This window comes from Strigops habroptila, chromosome 9, assembly GCF_004027225.2.
Source record: "Strigops habroptila isolate Jane chromosome 9, bStrHab1.2.pri, whole genome shotgun sequence".
Taxonomy (NCBI): domain Eukaryota; kingdom Metazoa; phylum Chordata; class Aves; order Psittaciformes; family Psittacidae; genus Strigops; species Strigops habroptila.
Window position 1 is genome coordinate 43,096,664 of NC_044285.2, and position 15,299 is coordinate 43,111,962.

General features: G+C 48.9%; 1 protein-coding gene across 5 annotated transcripts in view; it reads right to left on the bottom strand.

The window, feature by feature from the left end:
- The window catches only part of DOCK11 (dedicator of cytokinesis 11), a 73,907-nt gene that overhangs the window by 23,495 nt on the left and 35,113 nt on the right, over nucleotides 1–15,299 (bottom strand). For 3 of the 5 annotated variants that reach the window (XM_030498711.1, XM_030498709.1, XM_030498713.1), the window contains exons 18-31: nucleotides 15,150–15,215; nucleotides 14,910–15,002; nucleotides 14,386–14,509; nucleotides 13,603–13,724; nucleotides 13,088–13,174; nucleotides 11,872–11,961; nucleotides 10,190–10,308; nucleotides 8,197–8,266; nucleotides 7,993–8,118; nucleotides 7,310–7,381; nucleotides 6,834–6,980; nucleotides 6,161–6,244; nucleotides 5,639–5,750; nucleotides 1,913–2,091 (exon numbers count right to left, since the gene is read on the bottom strand). In XM_030498711.1, coding sequence (XP_030354571.1) covers nucleotides 1,913–2,091; nucleotides 5,639–5,750; nucleotides 6,161–6,244; nucleotides 6,834–6,980; nucleotides 7,310–7,381; nucleotides 7,993–8,118; nucleotides 8,197–8,266; nucleotides 10,190–10,308; nucleotides 11,872–11,961; nucleotides 13,088–13,174; nucleotides 13,603–13,724; nucleotides 14,386–14,509; nucleotides 14,910–15,002; nucleotides 15,150–15,215 — 1,491 coding nt within the window. The remainder of the gene's footprint in view (nucleotides 1–1,912; nucleotides 2,092–5,638; nucleotides 5,751–6,160; nucleotides 6,245–6,833; nucleotides 6,981–7,309; nucleotides 7,382–7,992; nucleotides 8,119–8,196; nucleotides 8,267–10,189; nucleotides 10,309–11,871; nucleotides 11,962–13,087; nucleotides 13,175–13,602; nucleotides 13,725–14,385; nucleotides 14,510–14,909; nucleotides 15,003–15,149; nucleotides 15,216–15,299) is intronic. The other 2 variants (XM_032920182.1, XM_030498710.1) reach the window with 1 other exon arrangement.

Genomic DNA, 15,299 nt, shown 5'->3' on the forward strand with positions numbered 1-15,299 from the left:
ATGGGTTGGTTTGGCTTCTCATCTCCACTTCAGAGCTGCCAGGTAGGGATTACCCTTTTAGCAGTAAGCTTGGGGATTTTGGGGGCTGAATAACATTCCCGGTCATACAGGATGTGTGACGAACTGAACCCCAGATTTCCCAACCCTTTAACTGGCACTTCGCTCCCATAGCTTGATTTTTGAGTGCAACACCCAGGAGTAATGAAGCAAAGCCTTGCTTGGTGCTGGCTAGCGCTGCCAGTCAGAAGTTCTTGACAACAAATGCTTCTAGTTAAAACATTAATTTGAGATATAATTATTGTTCTGTTTTACTGTACTATTGTTAATAATAGATGTTCATTCTTCCTCACCCAGCAAAAGAGGTTCTGTAAAACCATACAAATGACAACGTGTTATGAAAAATAATGTCCATATAATCATTTCCATCTCAGTTTGTTTCTTAGCAGGACTTGGATTAAGTCCATCATTCTACAGAGAATGGTGCTCAGAAAGAGAGAGTGATTAAACAGTTTGTAGGAACAGATTCATTTGGATTAAGTGATACAGATCAAAAAGGGTCTGGTTGACATTTTCTAAATGCAAGGTTCTTCTACATGCAATTCTCTTTTTGTTAAAATTTATTCTCCTGCACTCGATAGAAAGGTTAAAAAGAAGAAATTTCAGGCTTGCCAGTTAAACAGCACATTTTGATCAATACAAGAATCCACTTTTTTGACTCACTATGACAAAAGATAACAGAAATCAGCCTGTCCTGCCCCTGCCGTGGTATTTGCTCTGGTGTCTCAGGACACCAGCCGAACCTCCTGCCCTGGCTCCAGGCAGTTTCCTGCTCAGGCAGCCTGGAGCTCAACACACGTACAGAAATCCAGCGGGGCAGTTTTAAGGCGGGTGGTGTTTTGGAGGAGGCAGGGACAGTGCAGCATGCCAAACAGCTCCTGCATTCATGTGAGGGTTTCCAGGCACCCGGAGAGGCAGAAACAGCCTCAGTATTGACAGAGAACTGGCAAATCTCTCCTGAAATACCAAGTCTTGCCAACTGCCATGGGCTGCACTTTTGTTTCCAGGCTGCGCAAGTCACCATGGATCCTCAGTGCAGAGAAAAGCAAGCCCACCTCCTGCTCAGCCCTTCCAAACAGGCAGGGAAGGAGAGGAAAGGAGCTGGCTCCAGGTCCATGCAAGCGCAGGTCACTTCTACCCTTCATGCCCAGGAAGGTATCTGCATTCCCAGATAAAACCCAGCAATGCAGCACACCAGGAGCAATTTGAGGAGCTAAACTCTGAACAGAGGCATGTTTTCAGCCTAGAGCAAGGTCAGGTAGTGTCTGCACAGGTAGCTGGGCGTGTTCAGGGATGTATGGGTTAGCAGGGAGCGGCATCAGGGAAGAAAACCAGCTCAATCCCATGCTTTTCAGCAACAGCAATGCCGAGCCTCTGACTGAAGAATTCTCCAGTGGAAATCCAGCATCTTAACCAGAGATCCTCTCCTCTGATTCACCAATTAGTAAAACATGCAGCTGATTATAACAGAGATCAGTCCTGTTTCCTAATTACTGTACGTTAATGCAGGATATGAATTTAAGCCCAGTATCAGAACAACATCAATGTTGCTCAATTCTGTTGAACAGCCTCTGGGCTAACGACACTCTCAAGTTCCTTAATGGCTCAGGGCTTTAGTATCTGAACAGTCAGCAGGAAAAAGAGCACTACAGTTATCTGACTGCACTGTTTGTGTTCTCAGACCATTCCTCTGAACCTCTGTTACTGTTATGCCATAACCATCAGTTACTTACAACAGTTCCCTAAAAAGTAATGGGAGTGCTCTTGGACCACCACACATATCTAAAACCCTGATGTGTGCTCTTTCATCAAATTCAAGACCATCATGTTTAAAAACCAACAGAAAACGGCTGACCTTGTGCTGGTATCTGTTGTCGAAGGCATGCTTTATCAAGAGATTTTTTAAGACCGAGATGGCTGTGTATCTGATATCGTAGTTATCCTGCAAGGCAACAGAGGCTTCTCTGAGAAGCATCCCCACCAGGAAATGGTGCCTGCAATACTCATCAGTTAAACTGTATTCAAGATGGACATCTGAAAGAAACAGCAAGGCAACGGTTAAGGGAACTGTTCTGAGGAGCTGGTCAGAGCAAGACAAAATGGCCAGGTAAGCCACAGCAGCCCGCTTGCAGGCTCATCACTCTCCCCTACAGTGCACTGATCTGACAACAGCTTTCTCCACCACCGAGTCAAGTCATAGCAAAGAATTTGGCACCTTCCAGTTCAGGCTAATCATCCCTAGAGACATTCCAGGCCAGGCGGGATGTGGTTCTGAGCAACCATCTGCTTGAAGATGTTCCTGCTCATTGCAGGGGGATTGGATTAGATGAGCTTTGAAGGTCCCTTCCAACCCGAACTGTTCTATGATTAATTTCAGCCCTCACTGTTTCAGCACCAGCTAAAGAAAAGGATTTCCGCAGTGTGATGCTTTACAAAGCTTAGTGCTCCAGAGTGATTTGTGAAGTCAGGATGGACTCGCTGCCTGGGGGATGCTTTGCTCCTGGCTGCCCTGTAAACCCGGGCAGCTGAGGTGCCAGCCTCCACAAGCAGCTCTGAGGGTGGCAATGGGCAGTGGGGACGGTGCATCCATCATAGTTGCCCAGCCCTGGCAGGGCCCTTCCTGCAGCTTGTTCCACATGCCCCATGGCATCTGCATTCCTTCTCGCCAGGTCAGAGAGCAGAGCAAGGGCAAATGCTCCTGTTGAGATCAGGGATGCAAATAAGGACATGGTGCCAAATGGCCACTGCTGCATCCTCCAGCAGTTTACACAGCTACATAACAAGGACCAGGGAGCCAGGGCAGCATTCCAGGCAGCAGCTTGCCAGGAACTGTGAGGCTCCCTTTGCTTCCCACAGCAGGTAGGAAACACTGACTGCCGGGAGAAAGGCAGCTCAGTACCTGGTCACTTTGGTTAACTTCTACCCTGCATCTCATGTAGATTGGGGCTCTAGACTGCGGCCAAAGGAGTCGCTGCTCCTTTGATGACAAGGGTAAAGGCATCAGAGTAAGGCAGCATTTCCACTGACCTGCCTGGATAACGCAGCAGGGAAATGACAGAGATTTCAGTGTGCCCTTGAGCTGCTGTGAATGACCTTGCCCTAACACCATTATCTCTGTCAGACAACCCATACACCTAACTAGAGCCTCAACAGGCACTATCTGACTGTTGCCTTGAGCCTCCCAGAGGGATAACCCCAAAGCTGTGTGTTCTCCCCCAAAGGTACGAATGCTGCGGGCTCGGCTTCGACTTCTGTCCTTGAAAACCCCAATAGGTGTGAAAGCTTTTCTGTGGTAAGGCAGGGAGCACACACACAGCTTTGGAAATCCCAGCCAAAGCCTTCTGACAGCTCTGGTGCTGCAAAAGACAGGGTTAAGTTTGTTGATTCACAGGGAGCGTGTAGTGGTTTGTGAAAGTGTGATTCAGAGGAAAGGGAAAGCAAGCTGGAGCATTATCTAGCTCTCATTGTTAGTCATGTTAGTAAATGCCCAAGTGCCCCACATCATGGTTAGTTCCTTAGCTGGATGCAAGCCGACTGACTGGAAGCTGTGTATTTAACTCGTCATTAGAAAGCTCAATGATCCCAGTTGGACCTGGGTCACTACCTACTGAAGTGACCCATCCCACAGCAACTGAAAAATACTCTAATTCACATGTGAAAAGGGACAAATAAGACAGCAAAACCAAACAGGAATAAGTAATGCTCTGAATCTTGGAGAAATGGGACAGCACATCATGTTTTAATGTTGTTTGTAAGGCTATTGCTTAACCCCCAGCTCCCGCCAATCTTGCATCCTTTGCTATCACAAGGTTGCAAAAACAATCCCATGCTACTGGCTATGAGGATGGGCTCTGGGGCTCGCTCTGGCTGATGAAACACATCCCGAGCTGAGGCAGCAGGGATGGAGACCAGAAACCAGCCCCCACAGCTGAGATGTTTCAGGGAACTGCTCCCAGATGCAACACTCCAACTCAACAGGATGTGGTCAGGGGGACGTGCTCTGCCTGCAGGCCTGTCTGCTGCAGAAGGCCTCTGTCCACCTTCCTGGGGGCTATTCCTTCTTGTCCCAGAAACACAGCAGTAGGGTGCTGGGCATGTCACTGCTCTTCATCCAAATGAGGTGAGGTACAGCAGCAGGGTATCTCCTGGGGGAGATGTGCACATCACACCTCCCCATCTCCGAGCCTGCTGTCCCCTGCCCATTAAACCAGACCAGTCTGCAATGGAGATGCATCACCACATGTCTCTACCATGGGGCAGGCAGAGCACAGGCACCATGGCAAAGGCACTTCTGGCTGCGCTACTGGCAGCTGGTAGGTCCTAGTCACAGTAAAACAGAGGAGAAAAGAGGAGCTGCTCTTACAGCTTTTCAGTTTAACCATTGCAAATGTAAAGGTGAATGTGAACCAAGAAAGAGCATCACCACGTTATCATGCCACGAATAAGCAGTGGGAAGGCACCGTAGTTGCGGGTTTTCAGCCATTTCTAGCAGTGCAATTTGTTAAACTATGCCAAGCAAGTAGCCAAACTGATGTAAGAGATTAGTAGCTGGTCCAGAAAGCTCTGAGTGGTCAGAAATACACCAAAATAAGGGACACTTCACAGTGACTTCTGCTTCTGCCACCTGGATATGTATGGAACCACTTTGGGACTTGCATGGCTGCACCCTGAGGCACAACCAAACATCCCCTTGCCTTTATCAGAATAAATCACAGAATCACAAACCCACTGGGCTTTCACGTGGGGGAATCCCAAAGCTCATTCTCCTTTCCAGTGTTTATCTTGGCCAGTCCCCCAAACCTGGCAATCTTTACTTGATTTATTTAGCACAGATGAGACATGAGGACCAGAAACAATCATGCTATGTCTACAGCAATCTTAGGAGGCCATCCACATTTGCACAGGGCCTCAGCCTCTTGCAAACCCCACCTGCCCTGTGGTGAGCAGCATCAGGACCAAGAGGGACATGGTGTGACAGGGAGAGCAGCCTGGAGACGGGGTGGTGGTGCCACAGTATGTATGTCCTTGCTATGTGCTAAGGCCTGGCATGGGCTCAAGTTCTCTGCTGGCTGCCTTCAGCCCAGGTTTGAGTACAGGCTTCAGTGCACCATGCACTGCTATGCTCTTGTTCAAAATGAAAACAGAAGGTAACCTGAATCACCTTCTTGTGGCCACAAATAGAGCTGGCAGTGCAGAGAGAATTCAGTCTGTTTTCCTGTATCTCCATTCTCTACAGCACTGACCGGTGGGACACTGCTTCTCAGGGGATGCTGACACTTGCGGGAACAAAGGATTACACTTGCACTGTTTGTGCATTTACTGAAATACGGGCAGTTTCTTTCTGATATTGTCAGTTCCTGTGCAAACTTACATATAGGAAACACTGACAAGATGGATTGCACACCATGCTGGAGCAGACGGATGTAAAAGTTGCCAGAACAGCACCTTTTCCTGAGGTTAATGTAAATCAGGCTAACCAGGACACAAACTTCCTGGACACCAAAGCAAATCCCATCTGGTTAGAAGCCATTGCAACTAAAAAATTACAGCTCTCTAGCAAGTCTCTTGAGAAAGGACATACCTTGAACTCTTTGCAGCTTGGGTTTGGAGAAGGTCATTGGTAAGTTCAGAGGAATGTAGTGCTCATGATTGCAAATGGTTTGAAGAAATTCAAACTTGTATTCAACCAGCAGCTGAGAAAAGGAAAAGACAAACAGAAACTACTCAGTCTGACTCATTTGCTTCCAGCTCGGTGTGTTTGTTGCACAAGGATTGGGGAATCTAAATAACATTTGATGAAACTCAGTAATAACTGGCAATTTTTTGTGTTGTTCCCCCTAAGTGTCCGTGCATGGACCTGTCACTTGGGACTTCTTTACCTTTTTCACCCAGACTATTAACAAATTTGCCCTTTAGTTCTGACTCTACATTGATTTAAAGCTTAGCTGCATACATGCTCTCAGCCAAAGAGGTCTCTGTCTCCAGAAGACTCTGCAGCGACAGTTTAAAAGGTCTTCAAGAGTCATAAAATAATCACTACAGAGCTTTAACTGACGTAGATACGTACAACTGCAAATCACCTTTCAAGAGACGCACAGCTTACCTTGGGGTCTTTTGGGCTGAATCCAGAAATGTAATCATTTATTAAGTTAAAAACAAATCCTCTGTCCATAAAGGTCAAACAACGCTGGGGAGAAAGTAGCAACATGTGACTGATCATTACAAGCAGAAGCAATTATCCTAAATCACGTCCATACTCCCGTCCTGCCAGCAGGCAGATTGGGTCCTCCAGGCTGCTGCTGACTTCCCAAATGTACTTGATCCTGTTTCTCTGAAACTATTTGGATGCCCTCACTTAAGTCTCCAGTGGACAACAGAAATATTTAGAATGAGAGCACGCATATTTCCTCCTGTGTTCTAAACAGTTGCTGGGCATGACTGAAAGCCCTGGGCAACACAGAGTATCGTAGTCTCTCGGAAAGATTAAGTTTCTTTTCTAGGAAAGCTTATTCCCTCCAGAGTTCTCATACCAAGGCCAGGTTGGACACAGGGGCTTGGAGCAACCTGCTCTAGTGGAAGGTGTCCCTGCCCGTGGCAGGAGGTTGGAACTGGATGATCTTAAGCTCCCTTCCACCCCAAACCAGCCTGGGATTCTATGAAGCCAAAGAGGTGACAAAGCACACACACATTCGTTTGCTTGCTGCTTATTTCTCATTGTTTGGGTTGATTTTCTTTCCTGATAAAAGCATGAGAGAAGAAAGAAAGAAAGTGCTGACCTTGAGAAAGTTGGCCAGGCTGAAGTTGACATTCCTGGACTCCTCAGGGATCTCATTATAGCGAATGGTGACATGGGGAATGATGGCGAGCAGCAGCGAGTGCAGGGCGTGCTGGTAGGAGTCGGGGAACCGCTGGCCTCTGGGCAGCTGGAACCAAGAGCACGTCCCACAGTCAGTGCTGCAAGGAGCTCCCTCCAGCATGTGTGCTGCTTCCCAGTGCAGCACTGGCACACAGCAAGCACTGGCTGGAATGGCAGGAGCCAGCAACTAAAGGAGGCTGCACGAGCCATAAGGAGCTCAGGAATTTTTAACTTACAACTGAGAATGAAAAGGGGAAGAAGGGAAAGTCAAGTGAAAAGGGAAGGATCTGCCTGTTCTGCTTGTAGGGGTTTCATACATAAAAGATAGTTTTTGAGGAAAGCTTTTGGAGGACAGTTTGTGATGGCTCTGTAATGTGCATCAAACAAACTTATTACCTTGATTTTGTTTTCTTCCAGTAAGTACATGGCCATGGACTTTGCCAGTGCTTCAAAGAAAAACCACGAGTACTAGAAGGAACAGAGAACACCATTACTTTTCTCAGCAGGACTGAACATGTTTGACTGTGTGAGGAAGCAGAGTGTGGGAGGGAGAGCTCACGTTCAGATGATGTTCTGCAAGCTGGGCAGTGCCTACATGGCCAGCTTGGCATGGGTGCCTTTGCCACCCAGAGGAGTCCTGCCAGACTGGGGTGGGAATAGCCCCATTGCTTCTGCACCCCAATGCAGCAGTTTGGGGTGTAAGCCCTGCAAAGGCCCAGACTGGCAGAAACTCATCCTGCTCTCATGAGCCATATAAAACATGTTAGTGGTGGACTAGGCAGCACTGGGGGAATGGCTGGACTTGATGGTCTTAAAGGTCTTTTCCAACCCAGCTGATTCTATGAAAACTGGCAAAATGGAAAGCCCCTTGCTGTGTCCTGCCATGAGCTTTAACAAGCCAGATCCCTTGCAAGAATTCATCTGTTGCAACAGGAGAACCTCAAGGACGTGGATGCGAGGAGCTGCCCTGGTAGTTTTGCTGCTGTGGTGGGTTTGGATGGGTGAAAGTGTTGGGCTTTATAGCAGACCCCCTTCTCCTTCCCTGCAGCCTCAGCAGCCAAGTACTGCCCATACTTCACCTTGAGGAGCTTATTGATGGTTAGAAAATCCGCTGACTGCTTCAAGATCGTGGCCATGGAAAGGACCAGGATTTCATGGGTCATCTTTGCCTGGCTGACACTGGGTTTCTCGGCTCGAAAGACATACTGAAGGCAAGAGGAACAGTGTCAGCCGTGTGCCTGCTCCCAGCAGGGAGTTCTGCAGAGCTGTGTGTCATGACTGACCTTTATGAAGGAGCGCAAGTAGTGATCTAGACCTTCTTCATGGCACTTGGACACGATGTGCAGAAGAACCCTGGGGAGAAATGTGGTCTGTGTTCAGCACGTGATGCAAAGGCTAGTTCCTCTAGCTTATGAAAGCAGACACCATCTGTCTCAACCCCAAAAGCCTCACTGCTGCCACTGCAGAGCCCGTACTTGTAGGCTGAGCACCCCTCACAGCTCCTGTGGCTGCACCAGCCCTGCTACAGCACAGCCCCTTCACAGACCACTCAGAGCAGAGGTGCCCAAAGCCTCTTCTCCTCTGTGGTGCTGGTGTCTCCCAGACCAGTCGCCTTCAATGCTCGAGGCTCCCTGCATGAGGAGGTGAGGGGCAGCATTTCTCTGTGGGTAACATATCTCGTTCTTTGGCCTCTGTGCATGCCAGGATTAAAGCCTGCCAGTACTGAAATTCAGCTGCAGTGAGCATCAGGCACCTGAACATTGCTCAGGTAAATGTCAGGTCAATTGAAAACAAACCCATTAAGCTCATCTGCTCTGCACCCAGTTCTCTTTGGCTGTACCTATGGACGTGCTGTGTGGAGCACAAGCCCATTGCCTCTCCTGAAGAGGCTACAGGTTCATCCACACCACACAGCTTATCGTGTGTTGAGTCTGTCCTGACCTGGAGCCCTTTCCTGATGAGAATACAAGCGAGAATGAACAACTACACCATCAGGCCTGCAAAATGAACACAAACCCCCTCAGAATCTCTGATGAGAAACAGGTAAAACATTCACCATTGTTGTTATAATGTGGTACGTTCCTGCATCCCCTGAATTTATTCATTCTGGAAAGCTTTTCCTTACGGAATCTCCACGCCCTGGGCTATTCTCAGGCTGTCGCCTTGCAGTTCACTGGGGACAGGCAGGCCCTGGAGAACATGCCAGCCCTCTGGAAGCACTCCAGGCAGCTGACGAAGGCAGCAAGAGCCTGGATTCCCCAGCCAACATTGGGCTTTACATTCCAATCCCAGCCAGAGGGAACAATAAACTATTGCTCACTGTCACAGACCCCACAGGCCAAACCACAGGGAGGAGTTTACAAGCCATTTATCAGATAAAGTGGATTTTAAATTCCATTCTGAAAGTCTGGATGAGAAAACAGTTGTCATTGGAACAGAAAGCTATTGACAAACCAGGAAGCATCAGGCCAAGCTTTGATAAAATCTCTGGAAGCGAAGGTGGGAGCTGGTCACCCAGCAGGTACCTGGGTGTTCCCTGTCCCTGCCCTCTGGTGATTCAAACAGAGGGGGCTTACAGTGTTCTGCACAAAAATTGTCCCCACAACCTGCACCACACGGCACAGGACCATGACTGCAATGGGCTGCACATCTCTAGGGGACCAGGGCTCAGCCTCCAACCTCCAGTTTCATGGGATTGAGATGCTCTGGTAGAGGGATGCACGGTACATACTGGAGCCAGAGGAAGCCAAGCAAGCCGGAGAGGGGCTTTGGACAAGGGCCTGTAGGGACAGGACAAGGGGAATGGCTTTAACCTGCCAGAGGGGAGACTGAGATGAGCTCTGAGGCAGAAGCTCTTCCCTGTGAGGGTGCTGAGGCGCTGGCACAGACTTTTCCCAGAGAAGCTGTGGCTGCCCCATCCCTGGCAGTGTTCAAGGCCAGGTTGGACACAGGGGCTTGGAGCAACCTGCTCTAGTGGAAGGTGTCCCTGCCCGTGGCAGGGGTTGGAACTGGAGGAGCTTTAAGGTTCTTCCAACCCGAACCGCTCCATGCTTGTACAATTCTTCCCCACACCGCTCCCAGGACAAGGGCCCCACGATGCCCAATGCCACCAGACGTGCCAGGGGAAGGCAGCAGCCAGTGTTCCACAGCAGAGCAGTGGACAGCCAACACTGTCACTTAACACCTTGTACTGGGAAACCACACCCTGCTTTGCACTGTGGTTTGTGGCTTTGCCTTTGCAACTGAAGGAAACCAGAGGGTTTACCAGACACTCACATGGTGCAGTTGACAGCTACTTCATCCTCCTGGGTCACATTTGTGAGGACTCTAAATAGTTGCATAAGAATTACAGGTAGAAACTGAATCATTACTTGGATCTCCATGGCGTGCAAACACTAAAACAGATGTTCAAAACACACTTTTAGTTCAACATTCTGCAGATGCGAGATGTTTATAGTGCACAGACATTTCTGTGGCAGTAGCACAAACATTAGCAAACAGGGCAGGGTTTGGGCTTCATCCTGCCAGAGGATCCCACAGCAGCAGCGCTCAGTGCCTTTGGGAGCAGCATCAACCACTCATGGCACTAATCCTCCTCTTGGACGGGCCCAGGCAGCTACAACTTTATTAGAGGTCACACACTGTGATTTGTCTCCAGTAACACAGAATTTAAGGCTGAAGTTTTGCTGCCAATTCGTGTCACTTGTGACAGGTTTTTGAAGTGACCAAGTCCTGTTTTCCCCAAAGCCTTTGGAGCATGGAAGTCTGATGTCTTGTAGTGAGAGAGCACAGCTTGCTATTGGAAATGGGATTTAAGACCTCTCTTGCCTGGGTCTCAGGATATGAGCCTAGGAAAGACAGTGTGTTTCATTTTCAGTTTTCAAACCTGCCAATCTAATGAAAGGTTCTTAAATCTGTAGCTAGGTATTTAAATCACTGAAATTATAGAGGTATTGGTGATTAAGAAGCCCTCACTTGTGGTTACATGTAAATATCTCCCCGTTTGCACCAACCCAGCCCCTTGACAAAATGCTCACAACAAAGCAACTGTTCTTTTAGCGCCTGGCTTCAAAACCTGCCATTGTTTCTATTTCTTAACGTATTTCTACATTATCTGAAACACACCCAGTAACTTTGTGATGATGAATCCCCACCACTGGAAGCAGAGCAGTTGCTACAGCAGCACTCTCAAAACCAGGCAGTTATGGAAGGAAACAAGGACAGTAAACAGTCAAGAAACGTATTCCCTGCAGAAGCCTTTGCTGGACCTGCTCCAAGGCCCTTACTCATGCCGCAGTGATTGCCAAAACGCTGGGTCACAGGTCATCTGTGGTCGAATGTAACTGACTGATAATCCCACATATCTTTTTCAGCCTGAAAAAATATCCCATTTTGAATGGATAATCCTGAAAGCAAGGAATTGTGCTGTAGCTGAAAGGTTTGAATCAGATCGAGGGCACCAGGAGGGTTTGCCACGGGCACGGCAGAGCGATGCTCTTGTGTTATCTGCTGTGAAACAGACTGTAGCGATAGCACAAGGGGTGATGGGTTCAAACTGAAACAGGGGAAGTTCAGGTTTTTCCCTGGGAGGGTGGTGAGGTGCTGGCACAGGCTGCCCCAAGAAGTGGTAAATGCTCCATCTCTGGCAGTGTTCAAGGCCAGGTTGGACACAGCCTTCGGCTACATAGTCTAGTGTGATGTGTCTCTGCCTATAGCCGCGAGGTTGGAACTGGATGATTGTAAGGTCCTTTCCAACCCAAACCATCCTATGATTCTATGAAAGGCAGTGAAGCAGCACACAGAGAGCAGCCACCCCTCTCAGTAAGCAGAGGTGAGGGTACTGTGCAATGCACCAGTCCCAGCACTGCAGTGAGGGTGTGTTCCCACAGGGCAGGGGTCTGTTATTTACTGACTGTCTGTAAGAGCCCACCTGAAGCCCACGGACAGGCACTGCTCACCTTCAGGTATTTCACAAGCTCTCCTGGCACCTCCTTAGCTCCCGCCTGAACCAGCTGGCAGTACTGGAAGAATTTGTGCAAGTGCATGTCCTGGAAGAGACAAAGGAGCTCAGTGCAGCAGCCTCAGTGTTTGTCAACCCCCACTCTGCAGCTTGCACTCACAAACCTGCTGACCTCCCTGCGGCAGAGATGTCCCCAGCAAGCCCCATGTCCCTACCAGTGGCCCCACTGGTCCCCGGTGCCATCTCCCTGCTTTTTCCAATGTACCCAGCCCCTGGCTCCCAAATAATCTCGAGATAAAGCACAAAACTTCCAGCAGTGTTAAAACTCTCATGTGGCTGCACTCCCCGAGCCCCGATCCCCATCCAACACTGGCCTGAATAAGTGGGAGCCTTCCTCTCCCAGCTGCGACTCTTCATCTGCCTCACCAACCTACTGCCCACCTGAGGCACTCTCCTTCCCATTTCTCTCCCTCCTCCTCCGTGGGTAAATTTAATTGCTAGGTTATTTAATCCTGAAAAGCATCTGAGGATGTAATCTGGTGGGGATAGAGCTGCTCTGCTGCTCTCAGTGCTGTACAGAATCCGTAAGACCCTAAACCAGATTTGGATGATGCTGAAAGCAAGTTGCTGTGAATGTAAATGCAGCTGATTACACCCAGCATGGGACAAGCAGCCCTGCCCAGGGCATTTCCCTATGAGCACTGCTGACAGGAGGTGCCCCAGAGCACTTTGCTGCACATCACATGAAGCTTGGGGAAGTCCATCACTGCCATAAGACAGCAGAACACACAGGGACTTGGTAAAACAGCCTGAACTGGTTTCAAAGGGAAATTGGGACTCTTGTGTCTGCTGTTGTTGGAAACCGTTAAAAAAACCTGAATAAACAGTCTAATATCTGGGGAAACCTCCCATTGCCACCAGTCCTTCTCTTGCATCGAAGCAGCTCATTTGCTCAAGCGTTTCCTTGGTCCTGCCAGTTACGGTGCAGTTGGACAAGAAAACATCAGCCTCTCCCCAGCTCCTGCACTCACACAACTGCTCATCACACCCAGACAAGCAGATCCCTGCAAGCAATCCCAGACCTGCTGCTGCAGAAGGATCTGGGTGCTGCTCTGCAAACATAAGTACTTCTTCCCCACAGCACTAGTAGCGATACAGCAATCGCTTCCTCTGCCCTTGTGTTGAAAGACTTGAAGAGTGAGGTGCTCATTTACCTGGGTGTAAATGGTGGAGTCCAAATGGATTCTGATCTTAAACAGTGGCTTTGCTCCATCCACCCACTTCGCATCCACGCTGGGCTGCTGTGAACACACAACATTCAAGCACTGAGGTTCAGACTGCAGTGAGAAGGTGGCTCTGTGCAGACAGACACTGGTCAGAAGGTATGGGCTGGAGCAGAACAATGTGTTCCTGTCCAGCACCAACACCAGCGACCTGACTGCAGCCTCAGCGTGGCAGAGAACATGCACACAGAGCACGTGCTCCCTCTCCTGCTCTGTCCCATCTGCAACAGCCCAGCCTCCCACGGGAATATTCTCTGCAACCTACAGAACCACAGAAGGTCTTGCTTCCCATCCTGAAGAACCGTGAGCTCTGGGGGCTGCCCTGCAGCAGGGATCCTTACACAGCTGAGCAGAGCACCAACAGAGGCCCAGAACTTACAGTGCTAACAAAAGCTCAGCCTTCCTATTCTTTTTACATTTAAGTCCATTTTAAATATCCTTCCTACCCTTCGTGCCTCTGTGTCGCCAAGGCCTAGGTAGCCAGGTGGAAGGTTGGATGAAACCGGCAAATGCCGCTCCAGGGTGACGATGCGTCCATCCTTCAGCAGCGGCACCCAGGCGTATCCCACTGCGGAGGCAACCAGTGGGCCCGAGTTAGGTGACACCCAGTGATCCATCTCCAAAAAGAGCAGTGTCTCACCCTGAGGAGATCAGACTCGCAGCTGTGGAAGTGGCTTCAGCAAGGCTGGGACTGACCACGTCAGCCTTGGTAAAGCACGTTCACCTGGTGGCTTGGTGAAGGGATTCATACACAGCACAACCAAGACCAGGAGTGGGTTGGAGGGGCAGAAACAGCGTGTGAGCCATGGCTGCGCACCAAGGGTCCTTCAGCTGCCCAAGGACTGGCTGTATGCAAAGGCAACCCAGCCCGCAGGACCTGGGGGTGCTCAGTCTCTTACATATGCCCAGTGTTGGCAGGATTGGCCCCTGAGGCTCTGATCTCCCATCAAGGTTTTGGTGGTGACTTGACTGACAAGAGCCCATTCATACAAACCAAGTCAAGAACATGCAGGAAGAGCTGCCATACTGCAGCAGGAATTTGACCTTCAGTATACACTGAACACATGGTGTTTTATTCCAGTTTAGACCTAAGATTTGTTTTAGGATGCTTTCAAAAAGCCAAAACTCAGACAGTTCAGTATTTTAATCAAGTATTTTTTCATGTGCCTTTGTTCATTCTATCTTGGACTCTTACACTGCAATAGAAGTAACTGAAGCATTGAACGTACCTTGAGTTTCAACGGTGTCCTGCTTTTTCGATGTTGCCTTTGTATTAATTTCACAGCTGACATGATAGAAGGTGAAAAGCAAATGATGCTTTTGATGGAGGTGAATTGGAAGCTCAATTTTAATCTAAAATGATATCATGATAGATAAGACTGTATTTTTAGTCGTGGAGTAATACTTTTTAAGTTGTATTTCATAAATGCTATGTTGTATGCAGTTACACAAGACACATTCCTACCAATCTTAAATAACTCCTGGCTAACACTTTCATCACACTAGCACATTATTTATTAATGGGGGTGTGTGACTGGAGTGCACAAAGCGTGACAGTAAAGACAGCAGAAAACAAACTGGCATTAAAAATTGACAAAGTCTCTGGCTTTGCTGAGCTCTTCTACTGAGGCAAAGGGCTGGAGATTATTTTTACCCATATTTCACCCAGCCCTGGAAAAAGAGGTCTCCTGAAAGGCCCTTTGGCTTTGTAGCATCCAGGAAAGTCTGTTATTTGCCACCACTGCATTTTTACCTCATCATAGAACTCTGGACTCTGGTTGTGATGCAGCACGGCAGCGTACGCGTTTGTGGTCAGGAGATGCCCTCCGGGTTTGCCATATATACACTGGAAACACAAATGAAGAGCTGAATTCAGGCTTGCTGCCACCCTAAACTAGCTGGCCAAATGAAAGCAGCTTTCCTGTTGTCCTGCTCAGCCCGGCTGGCACACAGGACACGGCAGCAAGTGGCAGCCCCATTAACAGGTACCCACCTTTAACGGCCTGGCATCAGCTTCATCTGAATCCCTGAACTCAACACAGACAGCAATATTCCTCGCCTGAAACGGGGGAGAACAGGAGCATGAGCCATTGCTGCAGGTCAGCAGCATCACCCCATTCCACACTGAGCCTGCTCTCCAAGT